The sequence below is a fragment of the Pristiophorus japonicus genome, chromosome 19 (assembly GCF_044704955.1).
Source record: "Pristiophorus japonicus isolate sPriJap1 chromosome 19, sPriJap1.hap1, whole genome shotgun sequence".
In the NCBI taxonomy this organism is placed as follows: Eukaryota; Metazoa; Chordata; class Chondrichthyes; family Pristiophoridae; genus Pristiophorus; species Pristiophorus japonicus.
In genome coordinates, this window is record NC_091995.1 from 51,696,994 (window position 1) to 51,724,302 (window position 27,309).

Consider the following 27,309-nt stretch of genomic DNA (forward strand, 5'->3'; position numbering starts at 1 on the left):
TTTATGCCTCGGCCATTAAAGGCAAGCATTCTGTATGCCTTCTTAACCATCTTATCCACCTTGCCTGCTATTTTCCGGGATCTGTGGACAAGCACGCCAAGGTCCCTTTGTTCATCTATACTATTAAGGGGCCTACCACTTCATGTGTATACGCTTTCCTTATTAGCCCTCCTAAAGTGCATTACCTCACACTTCTCTGAGTTAAATTCCATTTGCCACTACTCTGCCCACCTGACCAGTAGATTGATATCCTCCTTCAGCCCATGACTTTCTTCTTTATTATCAACCACACAACCAGGTTTAGTGTCGTCTGCAAACTTCTTGATCATACTCCATATTTTCAAACCTAAATCGTTGATATGTATGACAAAAAAGCAAGGGACCCAGTACTGAGCTCTGCGGAATCCAACTGGAAACATCCGTCCAATCACAAAAATATTCATCAACCATTACCCTTTGCTTCCTACCTCGAAGCCAATTTTGGATCCAACTTGCCACTTTGCCATGAATCCCATTGGCTTTAACCTTCGTGACCAGTCTACCATGTGGGACCTTATCAAAAGCTTTGCTAAAATCCATATGCACAACATCATATGCACGAGCCTCACCGACCCTCTTGGTTAGCTCCTCAAAAAAGTTCAGTCAAACACGACCTTCCATTTACAAAACTGTGCTGACTGTCCCTAATTCATCCTTGCCTTTCCAAATGTAGATTTATCCTGTCTTTCGGGATTTTTTCCAAAAATTTTCCCACCACTGAGGTTAGGTTGACAGGCCTGTAATTACTCGGCCTGTCCCTTTCTCCCTTCTTAAACAAGGGTACTACATTAGCAGTCCTCCAATCCTCTGGCTCCATGCCCAAATCCAAAGAGGACTTGAAAATAATGGTCAAAGCCTCTGCTATTTCCTCTTTTACCTAATTCAACAGCTTGAGATGCATTTCATCCGGGCCTGGGGATTTATCTACTTTCAAAGCTGCTAAAACCCTTAATACTTCCTCTCTCACTATATTTATTTCATCCAGAATATCACACTTCTCCTCGATAGCAGTATCTGTATTGCCCATTTCCTTTGTGAAAAGAGATGCAAAGTATTTGTTAAAAGTCCTACCAATATCTTCTACCTCCACACAAAGATTACACTCATGGTCTCTAATAGGCCCTTCCGTTTCTTTAGTTACCCTCGTACTCTTAATATATTTATTGAACATCTTAGGGTTTTCCTTAATTTTACTAGCCAGGAATTTTTCATGCTCTGTCTTAGCATTCCTAATATTACTTTAAATTTTGCTTCTTAACTTTCTATATTCCTCTAAAGATTATATAGTATTTAGCCATTGGCATATGAATAAGCGTCCCGTTTTGCTTTATCCTCCACTGTAAGTCCCTCGACAACCAGAATTCTTATTCCCACACTTTTTCATTCAGGGCACATATTTGGCCTGAGCCTACCAGATCGCCTCCTTGAATGTTTCCCACTGTTCCACACTGATTTACCCACAAGTATCTTTTTCCAGTCCACTGTAGCCAAAACACTACTTAATTTAGCAAAATTAACTTTTCCCAATTCGGGACTTTTATTACAGATTTATCCTTGTCCTTAGCCATAACCAATTTGAATCTGACTGCATTTTCGTCACTGGCACCCAAGTGCTCTCCCACTAATACCCCTCAACCTGCCCAGCTTCATTCCCCAAAACTAAATCCAAAAACGCCTCTCTCGTGTTGGGCTTGCTACATACTGATTAATAAATTTCTCTTGAATGCATTTCAAAAATTCTGCACCCTCTATACCCTTCACACTATATTTTTCCCAATCAATATTTGGATAGTTAAAATCCCCTACTATTACTACCCTATGGTTTTTGGACTTCACAGCAATTTGCCTACATATTTACTCCTCTATCTCCCTCCCACTGTTTGGGGGTCTATAATACACGTCCAGCAATGTGATCACCCCTTTTTTATTTTTCAATTCGACCCATATGGCCTCATTTGATGATCCCTCTGACATATCATCCCTCCTCACCGCTGTAATAGTGTATTTAATCAGTACCATGACGTCCCCCGCCCCCACCCCGCCAACCCCCTTTTTATCCCCCTCTCTGTCTTGTCTCAAAATCTTGTAACCAGGAATATTTATCTGCCAAACTAGTCCCTCTTTCAGCCAAGTTTCTGTAATGGCTATAATGTCATAATCCCAAGTATCTACTGTGCTCTTAGCTTTCCGCCTTATTTGCTGTACTCCTTGTATTAAAGTATGTATCATTTAGCACAGGAAGACCTCCTTGCTTACTATATACTAAGCCTTGTTTCCTCTGTCTTACAGATTCGCTTTCTAGATTCTTGCAATCCAATTTCTGCGTTACTTCCTTCCCTATTGAATTTGTTCTCATGTTCCCATCCCCCAGCCAAGCTACTTTAAATTCTCCCCAACAACACTAGCAAATCACCCGTGAGACGATTGGTCCCGGCGCTGTTGAGGTGTAACCCATCAGGTTTTTACAGGTCCTATCTCCCCCAGAAGCACTTCCAATGCCTCAAGAATTTAATGCCCTCCCTCCTACACCAACTCTGCAGCCATATATTCATCCTCTCTCTCCTAATATTCTGGTACTCATTAGCACATGGTGCCGGTAGTAACCCGGAGATTACTACCGTTGAGGTCCTTTCCTTTAATTTTCTTCCTAGCTTCCTGAATTCCTCCCACTCCAGGTCCCTAACTTGTATCCTCCTGCCATCGTCCAATGTCCTGGAATTTAGAGGCCAATATGTTTATGAAATATTTTAAACATTACGGATAAGTATTTTCACCTTGACCTGCAGAGGTCTGTGTAGTTTACAGTGAATTATTTGTTAGCTCAGTAAACTCCAGCCAATGTTGGTAATTGATCAGACCTGGAAATACTCAGCGAGTCAGGCACAACATAACAATATTAATCAATACTATCTTCACAAAAGAGTGGGGTTTATCAGCCATTAGAGGGCTGTGGAATATTAGATGAGATAAGCATGAACAGAGAGGAAGTATTAAGATGTTTAGCTTCTTTGAAAGTAGATAAATCGCCCAGCCAGGATGAAATGTATCCCAGGCTGCAAGAATAAACGTGTATATTAATAATAACATCGATTCAGAGTGTATACATAAATGTCAAAAGTGCAGCTTACACAGACAGGCTGCGTTTTGAACTCAAAAACACAAAACATATTATCAAGTTCACGCCTCTTGTGGGCTGTGCTTAAGGAACAAAAGGAGCTTGTCCTTCAGGGTAAACAAACCCATCTAAACTAAAAGGAGTTATTTGGAAAACTATGAACCTAATCAAGGAACGGCTCAAATTCTTCCAGACAGTCACATGTTTGAGGAAAGCCAATGAAGAATGCCCTGGAACTAAGAACCAATCCTGGGGCTTTATCAACTTATGTTGAGAGACAATGTATCTTATGTGAATAAAAAGGCTAGCACAAAGCCTGCTCTCTCTTTTCGCTCTTTCTGATGATCATCCACATGGCACTTCTGGCTGAAGATCGCTGCAAATGCTTCAGCCTTGTCTTTTGCACTCACATGCTGGGTCCGCCATTATTGAGGATGTGGATAATCATGGAGACTCCCCCTCCCATTAGTTGTTTAATGATTCATCACCATTCACAACTGGATGTGGCAGAACAGCAGAGCTTTGAGCTGATCCATTGATTGTGGGATTGCATAGCTCTGTTTAAAGCATGCTGCTTTCGCTTTTAGCATGCATGTAGTCTATGTTGCAGCTGACACAATTTGGCACCTCATTTATAGGTACGACCGGTGCTGCTTCTGGCATAGCCTTCTGCACTCTTCTTTGAACCATGGTTGGCCCATGGCATGGTGGTAATTGTAGAGTGATGGATATGCCGGGCCATGAGGTTACAGTTTATGGTTGAGCACAATTCTGCTGCTGCTTTAATCCCACGGTGCCTCATTTGTGCCCAGTTTTTAGCTGGTAGATCTGTTCTGTAACTATCCCATTTATCAATTGGTAGTGCCTCACAGCACAAGGAAGGGTGTCCTCAGTGTGAAGACAGGACTTGGTCTCCACAAGTACTGTGTGGTGGTCACTCCTTCCAATACTGTCATGAAAAGATGCATCTGTGAAAGGTTGATTGGTGAGGACGAGGTCAACTAGATTTTTCCCTCATGTTGGTACTCACACCACCTGTCGCCTCCCAGGCTGGCATCTATATCTCGGCCAGTAATGGTGCTACTCAGCCAATCTTGGTGATGGGCATTAATGTCCCCCTACGCAAAGTACATTCTGTGCATTCACTCTGGAGCATGCACGATGCTGAGAATGATGTGAATAGCACATTTAGTGAGTTGGTCTTACCGCAGGTAAAGGGTACACAGCCAGATAGGGAATGGAAGACCAACAGTAAGAGCAGTGCAAGAAAGGTAGTGCAGGGGTCCACTGTGGTCATCCCCCTGCAAAACAGATACACTACTTTGGGTAAATGGTGAGGGGGATAACTCATCAGGGGAGAGCAGCAGCTGCCGGGTTCATGGCACCGTGGGTGGCTCTGCTGCACAGGAGGGCAGGAAAAAGAGTGGGAGAGCAATAGTGATAGGGGATTCGATTGTAAGGGGAATAGATAGGCGTTTCTGCGGCCGCAACCAAGACTCCAGGATAGTATGTTGCCTCCCTTGTGCAAGGGTCAAGGATTTCTCGGAGCGGGTGCAGGACATTCTGGAAAGGAAGGGTGAACAGTCAGTTGTGGTGCATATAGGTACCAACGATATAGGTAAAAAATGGGATGAGGTCGTACGAGGCGAATTTAGGGAGCTAGGAGTTAAATTAAAAAGTAGGACCTCAAAAGTAGTCATCTCAGAATTGCTACCAGTGCCACGCGCTAGTCAGAGTAGGAATCGCAGGATAGCTCAGATGAATATGTGGCTTGTGCAGTGGTGCAGCAGGGAGGGATTCAAATTCCTGGGACACTGTAACCGGTTCTGGGAGAGGTGGGACCAGTACAAACCGGATGGCCTGCGCCTGGGCAGGACCAGAACTAATGTCCTTGGAGGACTGTTTGCTTGTGCTGTTTGGGAGGAGTTAAACTCATTTGTCAGGGGGATGGGAACTTATGCAGGGAGACAGGGGGGAATAAAATGGAGTCAGAAGCAAAATATAGAAAGGATAATAGTAAAAGTGGAGGGCAGAGAAACCCAAGGCAAAAAACAAAGAGAGCCACTTTACAGCATAATTCTAAAGGATTAAAGTGTGTTAAAAAGACAAGTCTGAAGCCTCTGTGCCTCAATGCGAGGAGTATTCAGAATAAGGTGGACAAATTAAGTGTGCAGATAGCAGTTAACGGGTATGATGTGAATGGCATCACGGAGACATGGCTCCAGGATGACCAAGGCTGGGAACTCAACATTCAGCATTTAGGAAGGATAGACAGAAAGGAAAGGGATGCGGGGTGGCGTTGCTGGTTAAAGATGAAATCAATGCAATTGTAAGGAAGGATATTAGCCTAGATGCTGTGGAATCGGTATGGTGGAGCTGTGGAATTCCAAAAGGCAGAAAACGCGAGTGGGTGTTGTGTATAGACCACCAAATAGTAGTAGTGAGATTGGGGACAGCATCAAACAAGAAATAAGGGATGTGTGCAATAAAGGTAAAGCAGTAATCATCGGCGACTTTAATCTATACATTGATTGGGCTAACCAAACTGGTAGTACTGCAGTGGAGGAGGATTTCCTGGAGTGTATTAGGGATGATTTTCTAGACCAATATGTCGAGGAACCAACCAGGGAGCTGGCCATCCTAGACTGGTTATTGTGTAATGAGAAGGGACTAATTAGCAATCTTGTTATGTGAGGCCCCTTGGGGGAAAGTGACCATAATATGGTAGAATTCCTTATTAAGATGGAGAGCGACAAAGTTAATTCGGAAACTAGGGTCCTGAACTTAAGAACATAAGAACATAAGAATATAAGAATTAGGAACAGGAGTAGGCCATCTAGCCCCTCAAGCCTGCTCCGCCATTCAATAAGATCATGGCTGATCTGGTCGTGGACTCAGCTCCACTTACCCGCCCTCACCCCGTAACCCTTAATTCCCTTATTGCTTAAAAATCTATCTATCTTTGACTGGAAAACATTCAATGAGCCAGCCTCAACTGCTTCCTTGGGCAGAGAATTCCACAGATTCACAACCCTCTGGGAGAAGAAATTCTTTCTCAACTCAGTTTTAAATTGGCTCCTCCGTATTTTGAGGCTGTGCCCCCTAGTTCTAGTCTCCCCCACCAATGGAAACAACCTCTCTGCCTCTATCTTGTCTATCCCTTTCATGATTTTAAATGTTTCTATAAGATCACCCCTCGTCCTTCTGAACTCCAAAGAGTAAAGACCCAGTCCACTCAATCTATCATCATAAGGTAACCCCCTCATTTCTCGAATCAGCCGAGTGAATCATCTCTGTACCCCTTCCAAAGCTAGTATATCCTTCCTTAAGTAAGGTGACCAAAACTGCACGCAGTTCTCCAGGTGCGGCCTTACCAATACGTTATACAGTTGCAGCAACACCTCCCTGCTTTTGTACTCCATCCCTTTCGCAATGAAGGCCAACATTCCATTTGCCTTCCTGATCACCTGCTGCACCTGCAAACCAACCTTTTGGGATTCATGCACAAGGACCCCCAGGTCCCTCTGCACCACAACATGTTGTAATTTCTCCCCATTCAAATAATATTCCCTTTTACTGTTTTTTTTCCCAAGGTGGATGACCTCACACTTTCCGACATTGTATTCCATCTGCCAAACCCTAGCCCATTCGCTTAACCTATCCAAATCTCCTTGTAGCCTCTCTGAGTCCTCTACACAACCCGCTTTCCCACTAATCTTAGTGTCATCTGCAAATTTTGTTGCACTACACTCTGTTCCCTCCTCTAGATCATCTATGTATATTGTAAACAGTTGTGGTCCCAGCACTGATCCCTGTGGCACACCACTAACCACTGATTTCCAACCGGAAAAGGACCCATTTACCCCGACTCTCTGCTTTCTGTTCGCCAGCCAATTCTCTATCCATGCTAATACATTTCCTCTGACTCCGCGTACCTTTATCTTCTGCAGTAACCTTTTGAGTGGCACCTTATCGAATGCCTTTTGGAAATCTAAATACACCACATCCATCGGTACACCTCTATCCACCATGCTCGTTATATCCTCAAAAATTCCAGTAAGTTAGTTGAACATGATTTCCCTTTCATGAATCCATGCTGCGTCTGCTTGATTGCACTATTCCTATCCAGATGTCCCGCTATTTCTTCCGTAATGATAGTTTCAAGCATTTTCCCCACTACAGATGTTAAACTAACCGGCCTATAGTTACCTGCCTTTTGCCTGCCCCTTTTTTTAAACAGAGGTGTTACAGTAGCTGCTCTCCAATCCGCTGGTACCTCCCCAGAGTCCAGAGAATTTCGTAGATTATAACAAATACATCTGCTATAACTTCCGCCATCTCTTTTAATACCCTGGGATGCATTTCATCAGGACCAGGGGACTTGTCTACCTTCAATCCCATTTGTCTGTCCAGCACTACGTCCCTAGTGAGCGTGATCACCTCAAGGTCCTCCCTTCCCACATTCCTATGACCAGCAATTTTTGGCATGGTTTTTGTGTCTTCCACTGTGAACACCGAAGCAAAATAATTGTTTAAGGTCTCAGCCATTTCCACATTTCCCATTATTAAATCCCCGTTTTCATCTTCTAAGGGACCAACATTTACTTTAGTCACTCTTGTCCGTTTTATATATCTGTAAAAGCTTTTACTATCTGTTTTTATGTTTTGCGCAAGTTTACCTTCGTAATCTATCTTCCCTTTCTTTATTGCTTTTTTAGTCATTCTTTGCTGTTGCTTAAAATCTTCCCAATCCTCTAGTTTCCCACTAACCTTGGCCAGGAATGGTAACTTCGACGGTATGAGGCGTGAATTGGGTAGAATAGACTGGCAAACGAAACTAAAAGGGTTGACAGTGGATAAGCAATGGCAAACATTTAAAAATCACATGGATGAACTTCAGCAAATGTACATCACTGTTTGGAGTAAAAATAGAACTGGGAAGGTGGCTCAACCATGGCTAACAAATTTAATTATTTATAGTGTTAAAGCCAAGGAAGAGGCATATAAATTGGCTAGAAAAAGTAACAAACCTGAGGACTGGGAGAAATTTAGTATTCAACAGAGGAGGACTAAGGGTTTAATTAAGAGGGAGAAAATAGAGTACGAGAGGAAGCTTGCAGGGAATATAAAAACTGACTGCCAAAGCGTCTATAAATATGTGAAAGGAAAAAGATTAGTCAAGACAAAAGCAGGTCCCTTGCAGTCGGATTCAAGTGAAATTATAATGGGGAACAAAGAAATAGCAGACCAATTGAACCAATACTTCGCTTCTGTCTTCACGAAGGAAGATACAAATAACCTTCCAAAGGTACAAGGGGACAGTGGCTCTCGTGAGAAGGAGGAACTAAGGATATCCTTATTAGGCGGGAAATTGTGTTCGGGAAATTGATGGGATTGAAGGCCGATAAATCCCCGGGGTCTGATAGTCTGCATCCCAGAGTGCTCAAGGAAGTGACCCTAGAAATAGTGGATGCAATGGTGATCATTTACCAACAGTCTATCGACTCTGGATCAGTCCCCATGGACTGGAGGGTAGCTAATGTAACACAAATTTTTTAAAAAGGAGGGAGAGAGAAAACCGGTAATTTTAGACTGGTTAGCTTGACATCAGTAGTGGGGAAAATATTGGAATCGATCATGAAGGACGAAATAGCAGCGCATTTGGATAGCGGTGACAAGATCAGATCAAGTCAGCATGGATTTATGAAAGGGAAATCATGCTTGACGAATCTTCTGGAATTTTATGAGGATGTAACTACCAGAGTGGACAAGGGAAAACCAGTGGATGTGGTGTATTTGGACTTTCAGAAGGCTTTTTACAAGGTGCCGCACAAGAGATTGGTGTGCAAAATCAAAGCACATGGTATTGGGGGAAATATACTGACGTGGATAGGGAACTGGTTGGCAGACAGGAAGCAGAGAGTCGGAATAAACGGGTCCTTTTCAGAATGGCAGGCAGTGACTAGTGGAGTGCCACAGGGCTCAGTGCTGAGACCCCAGCTCTTTACAATATACATTAACCATTTGGATGAAGGAATAGAGTGTAATATCTCCAAGTTTGCAGATGACACTAAACTGGGTGGTGGTGTGAGTTGTGAGGAGGATGTTAAGAGGCTGCAGGGCGACTTGGACAGGCTAGGTGAGTGGGCAAATTCATGGCAGCTGCAGCATAATGTGGATAAATGTGAGGTTATCCATTTTGGGGGCAAAAACACGAAGGCAGAATATTATCTGAATGGCGCCAGACTAGGAAAAGGGGAGGCGCAATGAGACCTGGATGACATGGTTCACCAGTCACTGAAAGTGGGCATGTCGGTACAGCAGGCGGTAAAGAAGGCAAATGGTATGTTGGCCTTCATAGCTAGGTGATTTGAGTATCTAAGCAGGGAGGTCTTACTGCAGTTGTACAGGGCCTTAGTGAGGCCTCACCTGGAATATTGTGTTCAGTTTTGGTCTCCTAGTCTGAGAAAGGACGTTCTTGCTATTGAGGGAGTGCAGTGAAGGTTCACCAGACTGATTCCAGGGATGGCTGGGCTGTCATATGAGGAGAGACTGGATCAACTGGGCCTTTATTCACTGGAGTTTAGAAGGATGAGAGGGGATCTCACAGAAACATATAAGATTCTGACAGGACTAGACAGGTTAGATGCGAGAAAAATGTTCCCGATTGAGGGGAAGTCCAGAAACAGGAGACATAGTCTTAGGATAAGGGGTAGGCCATTTAGGACTGAGATGAGGAGAAACTTCTTCACTCAGAGAGTTGTTAAGCTGTAGAATTCTCCACCGCAGAGAGTTGTTGATGCCAGTTCACTGGATGTATTCAAGAGGGAGTTAGATATGGCTCTTACGGTTAAGGGGATCAAGGTGTATTGAGAGAAAGCAGGAAAGGGGTACTGAAGGAATGATCAGCCATGATCTTATTGAATGGCGGTGCAGGCTCGAAGGGCTGAATGGCCTACTCCTGCACCTATTTTTCTATGTTTCTATGTTTCTAACCCTCACTGCTTCTTCCAAGTGGTGTTTAACATGGAGGAGTACTGATTCATCAGCAAAAAGGGCAGGAACTATTAATCAGCTTGAGGTTTCATTGGTCATGCTTAACATGAAGCCATACGTCTTAGAAACATAGAAACATAGAAAATAGGTGCAGGAGTAGCCCTTCGAGCCGGCACCACCATTCAATATGATCATGACTGATCATGCAACTTCAGTAGCCCATTCCTGCTTTCTCTTCATGGGGTCCAGAGTCAATGCGAGTCCCACAAGGGCCACTCCCACATGGCTGAGTAACACTTTGCCGCCACCTCTGGTGGGTCTCTTCTGTCGGTGTGACAGGACATCACCAGGAAGTGGTCGCTTTCTAGACCATTTCAGAGTACAGCTAAGCAAAAACCACATTGTTGTGGGTCTGGAGACACATATAGGCCATAACAGGTAATGTCAGCAGATTTTATTCCCGAAAGGACATTATTGAACCAGATGTGTTTTTCTGACGAGAAGATACTTTCATGGTCGCCATTACTGATACAAGCTTTTATTCCAGATTTATTTAATTAACTGCATTTAAATTCCCCAGCTGCCATGGTGGGTTTTGACCTCACATCCCTCGATCATTAGACCAGGGATCTGAATTACTATTCCAGTAACATAACCACGATGCTACCATACCATAAAATTTGCGAAGACTGCCTACTGACGCTCCTAGACACTCGTGCCACTCACTTTCCCTCCCTGGATTTAAAACAGAGTCTACAAGAGATGATATTTTCCGCTTCTGCACTGGCCCAACCATTTCTTTCTCTTCCGTTTGTGTCCAGCATTTCAGATCTACAGTCAGAACGAAAACCATGAAAAACCTGAGATGTGATGTGTGCAGTCGAATATCTTCAGCAAACAGTGAATCCCTTGAATTCAACAAAATGGAATGTTGGCAGAGTTCAGAATTTATGAGGCATTGTTTTGATGTCTTTAAATAGTTGCCCCTTTCAATAAGAGTTGCTATAACTGTTCACCAAACAGGCAGATTAAAATCACCGAATGTCAATTCATGTGTATTCACATTCCAACCAGACTCTGCTCCTCAACACAAAAATGGTTACTTTTCTGCTCAATTAAGTTTCAAACAAAGGCCCGCACAAATACATAGAATTCCCTATAAATATTACATGATGCATATTTTTATACTTACTGATGACGGACAGGGAAGTGCAGCTGAATCCATGACGAGATCAGCCATGATCTTATTGAATGGCGGAGCAGGCTCGAGGGGCCAAATGGCCTGCTCCTGCTCCTATTTCTTATGTTCTTATGTTCTTATGATCTGCAAAGTTAACGTCATTACTACTATGGTATAATAGAATTTAAAAGAAATATCATGATCATATGCGGCTAAGCGTTGTAGAGGGTTTATTCATTCGAGGGGACAAATGTCCATCTAACTGTTAATCCCTCTTTCAGCTCTGCGCAAGGTCTGTTAATACTTCCAGAAATCTTAACTTGCTGATTTTCTGTGGGGCTGATCAGCTGTATACAACTCACTGTATCACTTTCTGTGTGTATCTGAATGCTCTTCGCTCTCATCTGTTGCACTGAGGCCCTTAATATGTTATATATAGTTATATAATTACAGGAGCTGACCGGTGCAAACAGCAGCAGAGTGGGAGCTATAAAGAAGGAGAGCCCCAGGACCCAGCGTGCCATCGGCAGGAGCCGACCTGAGGGGAAACAGCAGCGGAGCAGGAGCTGAGCGGGAGCTATAAAGGAGGAGAGCCCCAGCGCACCAACAGCGGGAGGTCGGAGGACAGTGGAAGCCCAAAGGATGGAGGACAGCGGGAGGTCAGAGGACAGCGGGAGGTCGGAGGACAGTGGGTGGTCGGAGGACAGGGGGAGCCCGGAGGACGGAGAACAGCGGGAGGTCGGAGGACAGTGGAGGTCGGAGGACAGCGGGTGGTAGGAGGACAGTGAGAGGTCGGAGGGCAACGGGAGGTCGGAGGGCAGTGAGAGGTCGGAGGACAGTGGGAGGTCGGAGGACAGCAGGAGGTCGGAGTACAGTGGGAGGTCAGAGGACAGCGGGAGGTTGGAGGACAGCGGGAGGTCGGAGGACAGTGGGAGGTCAGAGGACAGTGAGAGGTCGGAGGACAGCGGGTGGTCGGAGGATAGTGGGAGGTCGGAGGACAGTGAGAGGTCGGAGGGCAACGGGAGGTCGGAGGACAGTGAGAGATCGGAGGACAGCAGGAGATCGGAGGACAGCAGGTGGTTGGAGGACAGCGGGTGGTCGGAGGACAGTGGGAGCCTGAGGATGTAAGACAGCGGGAGGTAAGAGGACAGTGAGAGGTCGGAGGACAGTGGGTGGTCGGAGGATAGTGGGAGGTCGGAGGACAGTGAGAGGTCGGAGGCCAACGGGAGGTCGGGGGATAGCAGGAGATCGGAGGACAGCAGATGGTTGGAGGACAGCGGGTGGTCGGAGGACAGTGGGAGCCCGAGGATGTAAGACAGCGGGAGGTCGGAGGACAGTGGGAGGTCGGAGGACAGGGGAAGCCCGGAGGATGGAGGATAGTGAGAAGTCGGAGGACAGTGGGAGGTCGGAGGACAGTGGGAGGTCGGAGGACAGCAGGAGAGCAGAGGATAGTGGGAGGTCGGAGGACAATGAGAGGTCGGAGGACAGGGGAAGCCCGGAGGATGGAGAACAGCGGGTGGTCGGAGGACAGTGAGAGGTCGGAGGATGTAGGACAGCAGGAGGTCGGAGGACAGTGGGAGCCCGAGGATGTAGGACAGCGGGAGGTCGGACGACAGCGGGAGGTCAAAGGACAGGGGGAGCGCGGAGGATGGAGGACAGTGCGAGGTCTTCGGACAGCGGGTGGTCGGAGGACAGGGGGAGCGCGGAGGATGGAGGACAGTGGGAGGTCTTCGGACAGCGGGTGGTCGGAGAACAGGGGGAGGTCAGAGGACAGCGGGAGGTTGAAGGATAGCGAGAACACAGAGATCGGAGGGCAGCGGGAGGTCGGAAGACAGTGGGAGCCCAGAGATCGGAGGGCAGCGGGAGGTCGGAAGACAGTGGGAGCCCAGAGGTCGAAGGACAGTGGGAGGTCGGAGGAAAGCGAGGTCGGAGGCAGCAGGAGGTCGGAGGCCAGCGAAAGCCCAGAGATTGGAGGGCAGGGGATGGCCTGGAGGTTGGAGGCCCAGAGGTCGGAAGCGGTCAGCAATCGGGTCGTGGCCCAGGAACGGCACAGTGTAGACCAGCAGCGGGGTCGTGACCCAGAAGCAGCTCAGCTGACAGTAGGAGTATGCGTGTGTGTATGAACTAGGCCTGTACAGCAGTGCAATGTCTCCAGTCACGTTGGATCATATTGCCACTGAAACAAGACCGTGCTCAGTCCAGTGTGTGGTAGCTGGTGTGCAACGGCCACCGCATGTTAAAATAATTCATGCACAGGCATCTTCCACACTTTAAAATGAAGTTCAGGACCTGGAACGTCAGGACCCTCATGGGCAATTCTAACTGCAAAAGACCGTAATGCTGCACTGCTGGCATTGCCTGTGAACTTGGGTGCTTCGACATTGACATCGCTGCCCTTAATGGGAACCGGTGAGCAGGGGAAGAACAGCTCAAAGAACAAGGTGGTGGCTACATCTTCGTCTGGAAAGGCAAACCATAAGAAGAACGTTGCCACTATGGGGTTAGCTTCACTGTAAAAATCGAGCTAGTGGTCCATTCAGAGACTCCCAGAATGCCTCGTGACTCCTCAGCTCACCCTAGCCTGGAACCAGTGCACTACAGTCCTCAGCACATACGCCACAACACTGGAAGCTACAGATGAGACGAAAAAGGAATTCTACTCCAGCCTCGAACAATCCCTGTCCCAAGTCCCAATGTGTGAGAAGCTGATCCTCCTTGGTGACTTCAACGCCAGGGTTGGAAAGGACACTAACCTCTGTGGAGGAATGATCGGCAGAGAGGGGGTAGGGAAAGCCAACTCCAATGGCAACCTCCTCCTGACGAAATGCCTATAACATGGCCTCGTCATAATCAAAACCCTGTTCCATCAGAAGGACAAATATAAAGCATTATGGCAACACCCTCGCTCTAAGCACTGGCATCTGTCAGATTACATCATCATCTGTGCGAGGGACCACAAAGATGTGCACATCACATGCGCCATAACAGGAGCTGAAGACTGCTGGACAGACCACCGCCTAATTCACTCTGTTGTTACCATCAACATTGCCCCAAAACATCGACTGCAATGAAACAATACCACAGGAAAATGCTGCAGGAACATCAATGACGGAGCACTCACAGATCCTGCTAAGAAAGCCATATTCTGCCAGTGCCTCACTACCAACCTGATGACTCCCAGAGATGCAGTGTATCTACAGCACCTGATCTAACGTCAAGGCTTCCAGAATTAGCACATATGAAGTGACACTCAGTCAGTCGACCAGAAAACACCAAGACTGGTTTGACGAGAACAACCAGGAGATCCAGGATTTAACATGCCGCAAGCGCAAGGCATTGTTGGACTGGAAGCAGCAACACAACACGAGGGCAAGAAAGCAGCTCTACAGATGTCTGAAGACCAAGGTCCAACAGAAAATCCACAACCTAAAGAACAAATGGTGGACGGAGAAACTCAAGAAATCCAGCAGCAAGCTGACAACCATGACATGTCAGGATTCGTCAGCGCAGTCAAGACGACCTACGGCCCAAGCACCCAAAGCCCTACCCCACTACTGGAAAAGAATGGAGAAATGCTCATGAAGGACTGAGAGTTAGTCAGTGCTGGAATGAGCACTTCGAGGATGTCCTCAACCGAGACTCTGCCTTCGACGTGAGTGTCCTCGATTCTAATCCATAGCATGCTACCTGCCACCATCTCAGCTCAACCACGAGGTTGAAAAGGCCATCCGACAACTGAAAAACATCAAGTCATCAGGAGCAGATGGAATCCCCGCCGAAGCACTGAAAAATGGCAGAGAAGCACTACTGGTGTGGATCCATGACCTCATCTCTCTTATCTGGAAGGAGGAGATTATGCCAGGAGATATCAGAGGCACTGTAATCGTGCCCATCTTCAAGAAAGGTGACAGGTCCGACTACGGTAACTACAGAGGAATCTCCCTACTGTCGACCACCGGGAAAGTCATAGCAATAATCCTCCTGAATCGCCTTGTTCCTGTGGCTGAAGAGCTCTTCCCAGAGTCACAATGCGGATTCTGCCCACTAAGGGGCACAATGGACATGATCTGCACCAAGCGGCAGATACAAGAGAAATGCAGGGAACAGCACCAACCCTTGCTCATGGCCTTCTTTGATCTCACAAAAGTTTTTGACACTCAACTGTGAGGGATTATGGAGTGTCCTTATCAGATTCAGCTGCCCTCAAAAGTTTGTCACCATACTCCATCTGCTCCACGATGACATACACGCCGTGATCCTGACCAATGGATCCATCACAGATCCATTTCATATTTGGACTGCGGTCAAGCAGGGTTGTGTCATCGCACCAACGCTTTTCTCGATCTTCCTTGCTGCAATGCTCCATCTCACGCTCAGCAAGCTCCCCGCTCGAGTGGAGCTAAATTACAGGACAAACATTAATCTGTTCAGCCTCCGCCGCCTCCAGGTCAGATCCAAATTCGTCCCATCGTCCATCATCAAATTAGAATATGCACACGACGCTTGGAGGCCAAATTCCAAGCCATCATCAACAACGTCACTGAGGTGTATGAGAGCATGGGCCTTACATTAAACATCCATAAGACAAAGGTCCTCTACCAACCTGTCCCCACCACACAGCACTGCATTCCCCACCCCCCGTTATAAAAATACACGAAGAGGCCTTGGACAACGAGGACCATTTCCCATACCTTGAGAGCCTACTGTCAATAAGGGCAGACATCAACGACTGTGTGCCAGTTGGGCCTTCATCGCCTGAGGAAGAGAATGTTTGAAGACCAGGTCCTCAAACCCGGCACCAAGTGCATCGTCTACAGAGCAGTGGTGATACCCGCCCTCCTATATGGCTCAGACACATGGACTATGTACAGCAGGCACGGAGAAGTACCACCAATGCAGCCTCCGCAAGATCCTGCAAATCCATTGGCAGGATAGGCGCACCAACGTCAGTGTTCTCACTCAGGCTAACATCCCCAGCATTGAAGCACTGATTACGTTCGATCAGCTCATTGGACAGGCCACATAGCCTCCATGCCTGACAAGAGACTCCCAAAACAAGTGCTCTACTCGGAGCTCCGTGACAAGCGAGCGCCAGGTGGGCAGCAGAAATGCTTCAAGGGCACCCTCAAAGCCTCCCTAAAAAAATGTAACATCCCGACCAACACCTGGGAATCCCTGGCCCAAGACTGCCCAAAGTGGTGAAAAAGCATCGACAAAGGCGCTGAACACCACGAGTCTCTTCACCAAGAGTAAGCTGAACAAAGCGTCGAAAATAGAAAGAGTGCACAGCAACCGAGGTACCCAACCCACCCGTTCCTTCAACCACCATCTGCCCCACCTGTGACAGAGACTGTAGGTCCCACATTGGACTCTTGAGGCAATTGAGAACTCATTTTTGGTGTGGATGCAAGTCATCCTCGACTCCGAGGTACTGCTTAGGATGATATAGTTTAGATGAAAGAAGATAGAAAACATTATTGACGTAACTAAGATCTAAGGAAAGCTATTCCATCACAATTATGCACAATTGTTCCATCAAATGCCTCGCATGAATCTATAAATAAATATCCTCAGCTTCAGGAGTCATGAACCATAACTGTAGGAATGGAGATGTCGCAATATTTTGTTTTGACCATATGATAAAAGTAATGTTTTCGAGTCCTTAATCTTTCAATGCACAATATCATTTCAAAATACCCATGATCAGTATGAGTGAATAAGACTCGTTTTAATCTGTTTGTTCAAGTGACTGTAAACAATCCCAATTATTGTGCAATGCTCATGTGTTACCAGGTTTCCCTCAGGTATAAATACAAGCTTATTTTGAAAGCAGAGTTTCTATCTGTCCACAGCATTAACTGGCAACATCGCTTCTCTCCGAATATGGGACAGCCGGTAATCATACAGATAGAAAACATTTACTATCCGATTCTTGCAATAGTTGGTCTTCCTGGTAAGCCGCTTATAATCAGTTAATGCTCATCTTTAACAGTGTTTCCCTGTGTCACTGCTCCTGCTGGTGCTATAATGATATGATCTGTTTGTGTTGATGTGTTTTATTTGCAGACTATAATTACCGGCATCAAAGAAACAACTCAAAATGGCTCCAAGGTTCAGTCATATTGTTAATGTAACAACCTGAGAGGAAGCTCCACTTACTCTGACTATTTAAGTTCAGCCATTTAGTGGAGATGCTTTGGCCATGAAAGACATTCTTGTAGTTCTGTTGCTGGGACAATTATTTGTATCGAATGGAGTAGCCAAAACAACAATTATTGAATGGATTTCCGGAGGTTGTTCAAAAAAAGGGAAAGGAATGTATTGTTATATATTGTGAATCCAGGAGAAATAGAAGAGATTCTCTGGCGCTCACAACATCGAGCTCAACAACTTCAGACTACAGCCTCTCCCCCTACATTTTCACAAGGGAGCTGTTAATGTGTTTGCCATTCCCATTTATACCTCTTCTAGACTCATCTTTTGTTTCATTACTTGTTCCATTAGCACCTCCTTTTGCTTTGTACTAGCATACTTTTTGTCATTTAATCTCCCTTTCCTTGCACACTATCACAGACTATTCCTTTTGTTCTTTCCTCGGCGCCCCCTTTCCCGGCCCCTACACTTGTTTAAAACCTGTTACATCTCCAATTTCTCCAGTTGTGACAAAGGTCACAGACCTGAATTGTTAACTCTGTTTATCTGCCCACAGATGCTGCCTGACCTGTTGAGTATTCCCAGAATTATCTGTTTTTATTTCAGATTCCAGCATCTGCCGTATTTTGCTATTGAAAATTAATTTCGTTGCTGGTCCTATCGGCCCGTCCGATAAAACAAGAGTTAAATACTTCAATCAATAATACACTTTTATCCTCTGTTGGGAGTTTATTTAAACGTTAAGTATTTACAAAAACGGGGGCAAAGTGAAGAACGTGTCACACATCAAGGACAGATTGACGGGAGATAAACTGGGATATGATCATGAACCAGGATGTCCGGACCGCCACAGGGATTTCCAATACTATGTTTGTACAAGCTGCAGTGCCCAAAACTTATGTTTCCAATCTTGGCAGAGATTGGGACCTGAGACAAAAGCCATTGCTTTTTGCAATATTCATCTCAGGCTGGACGCCAAAGAACCATTTTATATAATTAAATGGGGAACAATAATTATTCTCTCGAAGCGTCGTCGACCTGAAACATTAATTCTGTTTCTCTCTCCCCAGAACCTGCCTGGCCTGCTGAGTATTTCAAGCATATTCTGCAATTATTTCAGATTTTCTACATCCAGAGTGTTTTGCTTCTGACAATAATTGCACTTGGATCCCAATACACAGCATAAAATGTATTTAAGATAATTGTTGAGAAAATATTTAAGAAGGGTTACTCATGCAGCAGCAGCTATCTGGGGGTGGATATTCTTGGGCGGAATGGCAGGGGCTGCCTGTTATACGCCCCTCCCGACAGTCAGCTCCATTGGTCTAAGTAACTTGACATCGAGTGGGCAGACAACGGGCATTACCACCCAAGACAATCCTGGTCATGTGAGAAAAGCACAGTCATTCCTTCCAGAGTCCCGCTCCCCGTTTGATGTACATAACCATTGCACGTTATTATTCAACTAAATTTGACATGCGCTTTAAATGTTTGCATCTGACGCAAACCGGCCTCCACATTTCCAATAATAACGTATATATCTCCAAAATTCCCTCTGCCCACGCTCAGGACCCACGCTCCATCATCATTATGCGGCTACTTTGAACGAAACAATTCTGGCGGTGCATGGTTGTGGCACAATGCAAAAAGCATTGTTTGTCATTATATTGTCCACATGAAACAATGTATCACTGATCAATCTACCTTGATTGGTCATTTGCTGAAGACAAACACGGCAAGGACACCATGTTGGAATTTTCACCTGCCTCCAGAAGATTAAGCGATAGAATATATCAAGCAGAATACTGAGTCCTACAATGCATCATAATTGGGAATATTAGGAATGAGGACACACGAGGAAATGAAAATCAGGCGGATTCAATTGCGGCCACCAATCAGAAAAGCCGATTTTTGGTCTGCTGGAAAGTTAAAAATCCAATTATGTCGGTCACTGCAGCATTCTTTTCTTCTGAAGTAACTAAAAATAGGTTAGCGATATGTATCCATAAAGAAATGCAAGTTTTCTGAATTATTAGGCTTCTCCGCCAGTTTGGGAAAAATAAAGAGAGATTTGAGTAATAAAAAAACTTTCCATTATTTTTATTCCAATAATTATTGACTGATCATCCTCTCAGAGTAACGAGAGCTAGTAATTTAATGTTCACTTTTTTGCAGTTAATTTGGTGACAATCGTCATTCTCTCCCGTAGAAAGTGCGGTCTCTCCAAATGCATCACCCGTTACCTGGTGGCCATGGCAGCGGCTGATCTAATGGTCCTGATTAATGAAGTGATTCTGTATGAGATTAACGATGCTTATTTCCCAAATTCATTTCTGAGCTACACTCCGATTTGTAGTCTCAATCTCACCCTGTGTTATTCTTTCATTGACTGCTCTGTCTGGCTAACAGTGGCTTTCACCTTTGATCGATTTATCGCTATTTGTAACCAAACATTGCGAACAAAATATTGCACCGAAAAAACTGCAGCTGTGGTGATAGCAGTGGTGTGTTTCTTCAGTGTTTTAGAAAATGTTCCAATCTACTTTGTATTTGAACCTCGGAAAATAACTAACAATGTGCCATGGTTCTGCTATGTAAAATCAAGCTTCTACACCTCACCCTTATGGGTAACGTATTTGTGGTTGGAGTCAATTTTAACCCCATTTGCCCCGTTTGTTTTGATCCTGCTGCTCAATGCCCTGACCATCAGGCACATTGTACTGGCCAATAGAGTGAGGAGGGGTCTCCAAGCAAACAACAATGTTCAGAATCACACTGATCCAGAGATGGAGAACCGAAGGAAATCCATGATCTTACTGTTATCTTACAATTTTATACTATTATGGATGGTAAGTTTTATCGTGTTTATATGTGTGCAATTTACAGATACTCAATTTATGAAAGCAAATTATAAAGACTCTTTCACCATTGCGGAACAATCTGGGTATATGCTGAGGTGTTTGAGTTCTTGCACAAACACGTTTATTTATGCAGTGTCCCAGAGTAAGTTCAGAGAGGAATTGAAGAATGTGATCAGGCATCCACTGACTTTCATTACTAATTAAATCAAAAAAGTTAAATGATCCACAAACTAAAGTGGAACTACATCCATTGGAAACAGGCAGAAATTGTTCAACTAACATCTACAAACAGGAATCTCTAAAGGAAATGGAAGCTGCCACCTGTTCCCAATATTACATGTCATATTGTAGGTGATAAAATATGCTTGGGATATTATTAACTTTTGCCGATAGTTTAAGACAAGTGATGCCACATATGAACAAACAAATAAGATTTTTTCAGATGTGCACAACGGATTCTGCTGATAGACTTTGATGAGGAAGGATGAGAGGAGGTGTGAGTGGAGCATTAATGCCGGCGTGGATTGGTTGCACCGAATGGCCTATTTCTATGCTGAGTGTTCTATGTGATTCTATATCAAACCAGAGTCATATTTTCCCTTCCTATTTCAAATCATGCAAATTATAACACAATAAAATCTCGTTTTGTGACTGAATCACAGCAAACAAATCCCATCAAACGTTCCCAACATACACATTTTAGGAATGGTCGCTAATATCAATTCGGAGAGGGAAGCAGAGAACATTTCCCAAAATAATCGAAGGGAGCTGAGACAGAATGTAATGCCTGAAATTGCTGCCCTGACTGGGATCAGCAACCTCGGTTCCATCTGAGGGTGTAGATTTCGGGAACAAGTTTGGAAAGGAATTTTATAATGTTTATGAAAATAGCATTCAAGTTGCACAAAGTGGACAATCTAACTTTCATATTCAAATCTAGCAGCTCTTCCCGCCATCCGACCAACACCCTCTCCCAATCCCAGCAACAGCTGCTGTGAGAATCGTAAATCCTTTGGGAACAATCTGAAAGTACATCATCATTTTAATATAAGCCACACCAAAATTCATCGTTGAACAAATGGTGAAATATCCAAAAATGTGATGGTCATTAGGGGACTGTGCCCAATTTCTAAAACAACTTGGCTTCAGGCAGGGCTACTTCCCATTGACCGGAGGGGTGTTACAGGGTCCTGCTCCAATTACAGCTACGCGATCGGCGTGAAGTCGATTGTTTGCCCTCCAACTCCTTAAAATTTGATGAACATGAACTCACATAGCCCTTCCGAACGGCTACTGAGATGGTTATCCACATTTATCTTCCCCACACCCGGTATATATCAGAACAGAGCCTGTCTCCTTCCCCTCCGCCCACAGCCTGTTGATCTGAAATCCAACATCTCACCATAACAGCGGGGCAGCTCAGTTTTATACAACTTTCTGTGTGTATCTGTGAACGCTCTTCGATCTAATGTGCACCACGGAGCCTCCTTATATTGATATTATAAAAAATATAAATTAACAAACAAAAATATGATGAACCTAAAATAGAGGTTGTTCTCATCTACGGCTAATATGCAGTTATTTCTAAGGCAATCTGTGAACCTATAACGGAATGAACTCAGCTTCCTTTAGGAGTGCAGATTTCAAAATATTTTATTTTAAAATTTCATCATAATGATATATCTTAAGTTTGATTTTTGAACGTGAAATGTCCTGCTCCATAATTAGTAGGAGCAAATTGGCTCGTCTTAATCTGTTTGTTCAAATGACTTTAACTGGTACTGAGCTTGAGCTTTTTCTCAGATCTTAATAGGACCTCATTTTGAAAGCAGAATATCTTGTGTCCCTAAAACTGAAACACAGTGTTGCTTCGCTCCGAAAACAGGACAGCCAGTAATAACAGATAGAAAGTATATACTGTCCTGTTCTTGCAAAAGTTGGAGTTCCGAATAAGCCGCTTATATTCAGTTAATATATATCTTCAGCAGTATTGACTGCCTCACTACCCCTGCTGTCGGTGTAATAATATTATTTGCTTGTTTTGATGTGATTGATGTGCAGACATTAATTACCAGCAGCAAATAAATAACAATTAGAAAACTAAAAGTTTCCGACATATTCCTAATGTAATAACCGGTCAGGCAGCACAATTTATTCTGAAACTTTAAATTAAACGGTTTAGTGGGGATTTCGATGCATTTGTAGATAGTCTTGTAATTTTATTTCGGAGCCAAATATTAGCATCGCAGCTTGGTTCTGGTTGGTTAATATAATTTCGTAAGTTCAGGGATGAGTTGAAGAATTACGAATAGTCGACGCCTGGCATAAATAAAGGATTCGCCGAATTTTAAAAAAGCAAAATGGTACATTAACTTTGGGAAATAGTACAAAAGGCGCCTTATGGAATTGCACGTCCATTATGCGTCCCGCCCAATTTTCCCTTCCATTGATTTCAATGGAAAGAGCAATCAGGCGCGGTACACAAAGGGAGCGAATTCGGTATCGTTCATTTTACACAATCGCCCAAAGTTAAAATTAATCAATTCCATCCCTCGACTATAAGAGATGCACTTCAATAGAAATGATATGTACACACAGGAATCGCCCGTCGAATTACTCACACTCAGTGGAAGCCGGAGATTCGTTTTTCCGAATTCGCCAGGCTGGTTTCCTCTTCAATTAAATTGAATAAATGGGGAAGAGAAGTCGGGATCGCTCACATTGAAAACCCTGGCCGTGCTATTTGGAGCTACAAATGGGGTATTCTCAATAAGAACTAATTCAATACTGGCACGGCCCCTGATGAGTGAGTAAGTTATTTTTTATTACATGACATTCTGGGCTTCCCCTGCTATTCAGATCCGTAGGGCAATGGGTGAGCTTAGACACTGGCCAATGATGGCAGCGTTCTGACGTTCAGTAATGCCGGGACACGATATTTAGGTCGAGAGAATCGGATCTCGGGTCCAGGATTAAATGGCAGCAGTTGTGCAGTAGGTGTGCTGAGATTCTGAAGCACAAAGTACTTGCCGCGGGTTCTGCAGCGTTGCAGCAGCGGGTCTGAGGTGAATTAACACTGAGTGATGGGAGGTGGGGGGGTTCGGTTTAGGCCGCACTGGGAATTGGGTATTGCGAGAATCAGCCCCTGGTGAAGCCTTTCCTTTGGCAGCACCGCAGAGGCAGAACATACAGTCTGTTGTAATCGGGACTGGAATGTGATTTCTGGTGGGGGGAGGAGGAGGAAGTCTCTGAGCCCATGGGTGGGAGTGGGAGGACTCCAGGATTTGGCAGCTGTTCGGTTGTTGGCCATGATGTGAAATGAACTGACTCGGAAATCTCTCTGTCGATTCTGAAGTCAGCGATTGGAAAGATAGAAAACATAGAAAATAGGTGCAGGAGTAGGCCAATCGCCCCTTCGAGCCGCACCGTATCATTGCTTCTTTGAAAATGACGAGTTGTTATGACTTCAACAACAAATAACTGCTTAAACAGACAAATATTGTACAAATACATCATCGCTCAAAGTCTCATTTGATTTCAAAGTATCAATCGAAACCCTTTATTAGCATTAGATAATATTTTAAGAACTGTACAGACAATCATCATGTAACAATAATAAACTGAACAATGTAAGCAAAGAAGACGCGAGTGCTTTAGACATGGAGTATTCCCTGAGCCCGCTATCATTTTTACCGAAAAGAATGTGTTGAAAATATCTTCCTGATCAATTAACTTCAAAAATGTTTCCAATTGAGTTCATTTAAAAGTAATGTGAAATAAATGAATTAGTTATACACAGGGTTAAATACACTTCAAAAGATTTTAAACTGAGCCGTCTGGCTGGAAACTGACGGATTGATCGACCGCCTGTTTCCTGCCCCCCCTGAGTATAATGGAGTATAATGGGGCGGCCGGTCCCATCCCGTCATTCCACCACTGGGCGTGTTGGGTTAAAACTTATTAAAGAATGAAATATCAAATCTGAATTGGACCAAAGGCACAGCTGGTGCAATCACTCAATTGGTCGTTATTAATGATTTTATAATTTCTACTATAATGCGAGAATGTGGGAATACAATGCCACAGTTGCTGACACACGGGCTTATCCTGAAGAGCTATGTTAACATTAGTGTCAGTGTAAAATGGACGGTATTGAATTGACATCCCATTAGACATTACAACTGATTTGTATTCCTTCCACTTGAAATAAATTCAAAATCGGGTGTTGTGTGTAATGGGCGACTAATTCGATATCCCCCATTTTACTCTGTCACCAGAAGTTAAAATTACCCCAAGGGCTTGATTGGGTGAATTTCTCTTCGATGGAAGTGAAACAGAGACAAAAGATAATTGGCTACCCGATTTATATTCTGCCCCATTTCCTGTTCCTTGACTTCAATGAAAACTAATGTCTGTGGGTATAAAAGGGTCCTGTTTCCGCCCGTAAATGGTCATTCACCTAATTGACCATTTGTTGGAGGTTTAATTCTCCATTTCATTCCTCGCTAATCTCCTAAATAACCAGAGTATCTGTTTGAACTGTAACCAGTGTTGCCTGAATAAGGACACATTGGCTTTGTTTTTCCTGTGTTTTGCACAATTGGTGAACTGAAAGATATCCGGAAACTAAAATGCCTCACCTGCCTCATAGGTCAAGATGAGAAGTAATTCCTTAAAAGGAACTAATTCCTGTGAACGTAATTTCAGGGGTTCAGTAAGGAAAAACCTTCGATAATCTTTGTAACAATCCCTTTAAAGTGCCAAAGATTACTAGCAGACCATTATTATGAGTTAGGTGGTACTGCCATGCAAAATCAATCTTCTATGGCATTCCCACATTGGAAGCATTTTTGTTGTTGGACACCATTTTATCCCTGTTGGTTCCATTTGTTTTGATTTTATTGCTCAATATTCTGACCATTAGATACGTTGCACTGGACAATAGAATGAGAAGGAGTTTCCGAGGGAACAACAATGGTGAGAATCACATTGATACAGAACTGAAGAAAATCTATCCGTTTACTTCTGTCCACATTTATGGAGGGACATTTTCCTATATTACATAAATGTGCAATTTATATTAAGATAACAATTATTCTGATCCTCTCACCATTATGGAAAAAACGGGATATTACGATTTGAATTAGAGTTCCTGCACAGACAGGTTTGTTTATCAGTGTCTCAGTGGAAATTCAGAGACGCATTGAAGACTATGATTAATTATCCTTGGTTGCAATTATTAAGCCAATTAAAGAGGTAATGACTTCATAGAATTAAATAAATTATATCCATCCAAGCTGAATATAGATGCTGCAGTATAAATAGTGTGCACACGCTCAAAGCTCATGTGGCATGGAAAATAATGCTTCCTCTGTTCCAAGCTTGCTTCATGCACGACGCAGTACAGGAACTACCTAGACTGGACTCTTTTGTTGTACAAAAATGTGATTATTCCATCCTTAAATGGGAATCCTATAACGTATAATTGTATCATTCTGGTTGCTTGACAGCAATACATGTCATTCCATTTTGCTTTTTTAACAAATGATGCCCAGGCTTGGTGGAATTACAACAGAGACAGGGATACGCGCAGTTCTATTTGAAGGTATATCTCATGCCTCCCGTCTTGGAAGCTGAGATAGGGAACTGAATTGGTTATTACCGCGCCTTTGATAGATCAATATTTGCTCTACCTTCTCAAAAGACTGTGATCTTTGATGCTATTCGTCTGATATCTGCCGAAAACAAGTAAATCTAGCATTAAAAACGCCTGAGGCAGTCAGCTTAAGTCCTGAAAATACAAAATATTCAATAAAGTATGTTGTCTTTATATTCAGTATTGCAACTAAGCAAAATGTTGATTGTAAATATGCAAGCTTAATTATTTAGAAAGAATGAAGGGATTGAGGGAGGCCATTCCAGGGCATGGGCTGCAGGCTGTCTCAGGCATTGGAAAATTACATCGGGCGGGGTGCAAATCGGGCGACCCATCCGATTTCTGCCACATGGGGTAGGTTAAAATCTGGACTACCGGGCTCTAATGATGCAAGCTAAAACAATTTATTTACTTCCATATTACACGGGAGCTTTAACTATCATTTATTATGGTTATGGATTGAATACTGAAATATAATTCTCAATATTAGCAAACTAACACTGAAACCAACAAGTCTGCTGCTGTATATTTTTACAGTCTAATAATAATATTACCTGAACTCACTTTGTCCAGTTGTGAATGAGAATAAGGACTGCAATGAACAGTGGCTGTTTCTAGTTGAAGCATATATCACCTCTTAAAAAAGGCAGGTACTGCAGGGAATTCAGGGTCAGAGAGAAATCTCCGGATCGAGTTCCGATCACGTAAATGGGTCGCAGAGGAATTGCCCAAGTTATTTCTCGCAAAATTGGTCTGGGTTCTCAGTCTGTTCTTTCGCCTGTCGCAGGAGATCACATGGTTTGTTTTGTGTATCTTTTTTCATGCAAGAAGTACCACAGTCGTATGGAAAAGTCTAAAAGTACCAGAGGGTTTCACCTGCCCGTCATTGTTCGTTTGTTCGTGTTATCTGAAGGAAAGTGGAAGTCACACAGCCCCGTGCTTCCAATATCGCTCAACGCAACCCGATTTGGAGTAGTATCTTAAGTTACCGGAGACATTGATGAGACCGAGATATCGAAGATGGTTGAATTTCCAAAGCAAGGTAATATTTGGGAATAAAAACAGAAAATGCTGTAAATCTCAGCGGGTCAGGCAGCATCTATGGAGAGAAAGCAGAATTAATGTTTCGGGGTAACCCTAAATACTAACTGTACTTCTCTCCCCAGATGCTACCTGACCCGCTGAGATTTCCAGCATTTCCTGTTTTTATTCCAGATTCCAGCATCCACAATATTTTGCTTTAATATTTGGGAAGTTTGAACTGCACTGCTATTGAATATGAACCCCTGGGTCAAGAGGTCTCCATAAG

The 27,309-nt window shown here is 44.0% G+C and overlaps 1 protein-coding gene and 1 pseudogene across 1 annotated transcript; both read left to right on the forward strand.

The window, feature by feature from the left end:
- LOC139230222 (zinc-binding protein A33-like) overlaps positions 1 to 27,309 on the forward strand; it is an 853,736-nt pseudogene that overhangs the window by 52,886 nt on the left and 773,541 nt on the right.
- On the forward strand, positions 17,214 to 20,548 carry LOC139230589 (probable G-protein coupled receptor 139). Its single transcript, XM_070862414.1, has 2 exons — positions 17,214 to 17,283; positions 19,659 to 20,548. Exons 1-2 carry the CDS (start codon positions 17,214 to 17,216, stop codon positions 20,546 to 20,548), a joined length of 960 nt encoding a protein of 319 aa, XP_070718515.1.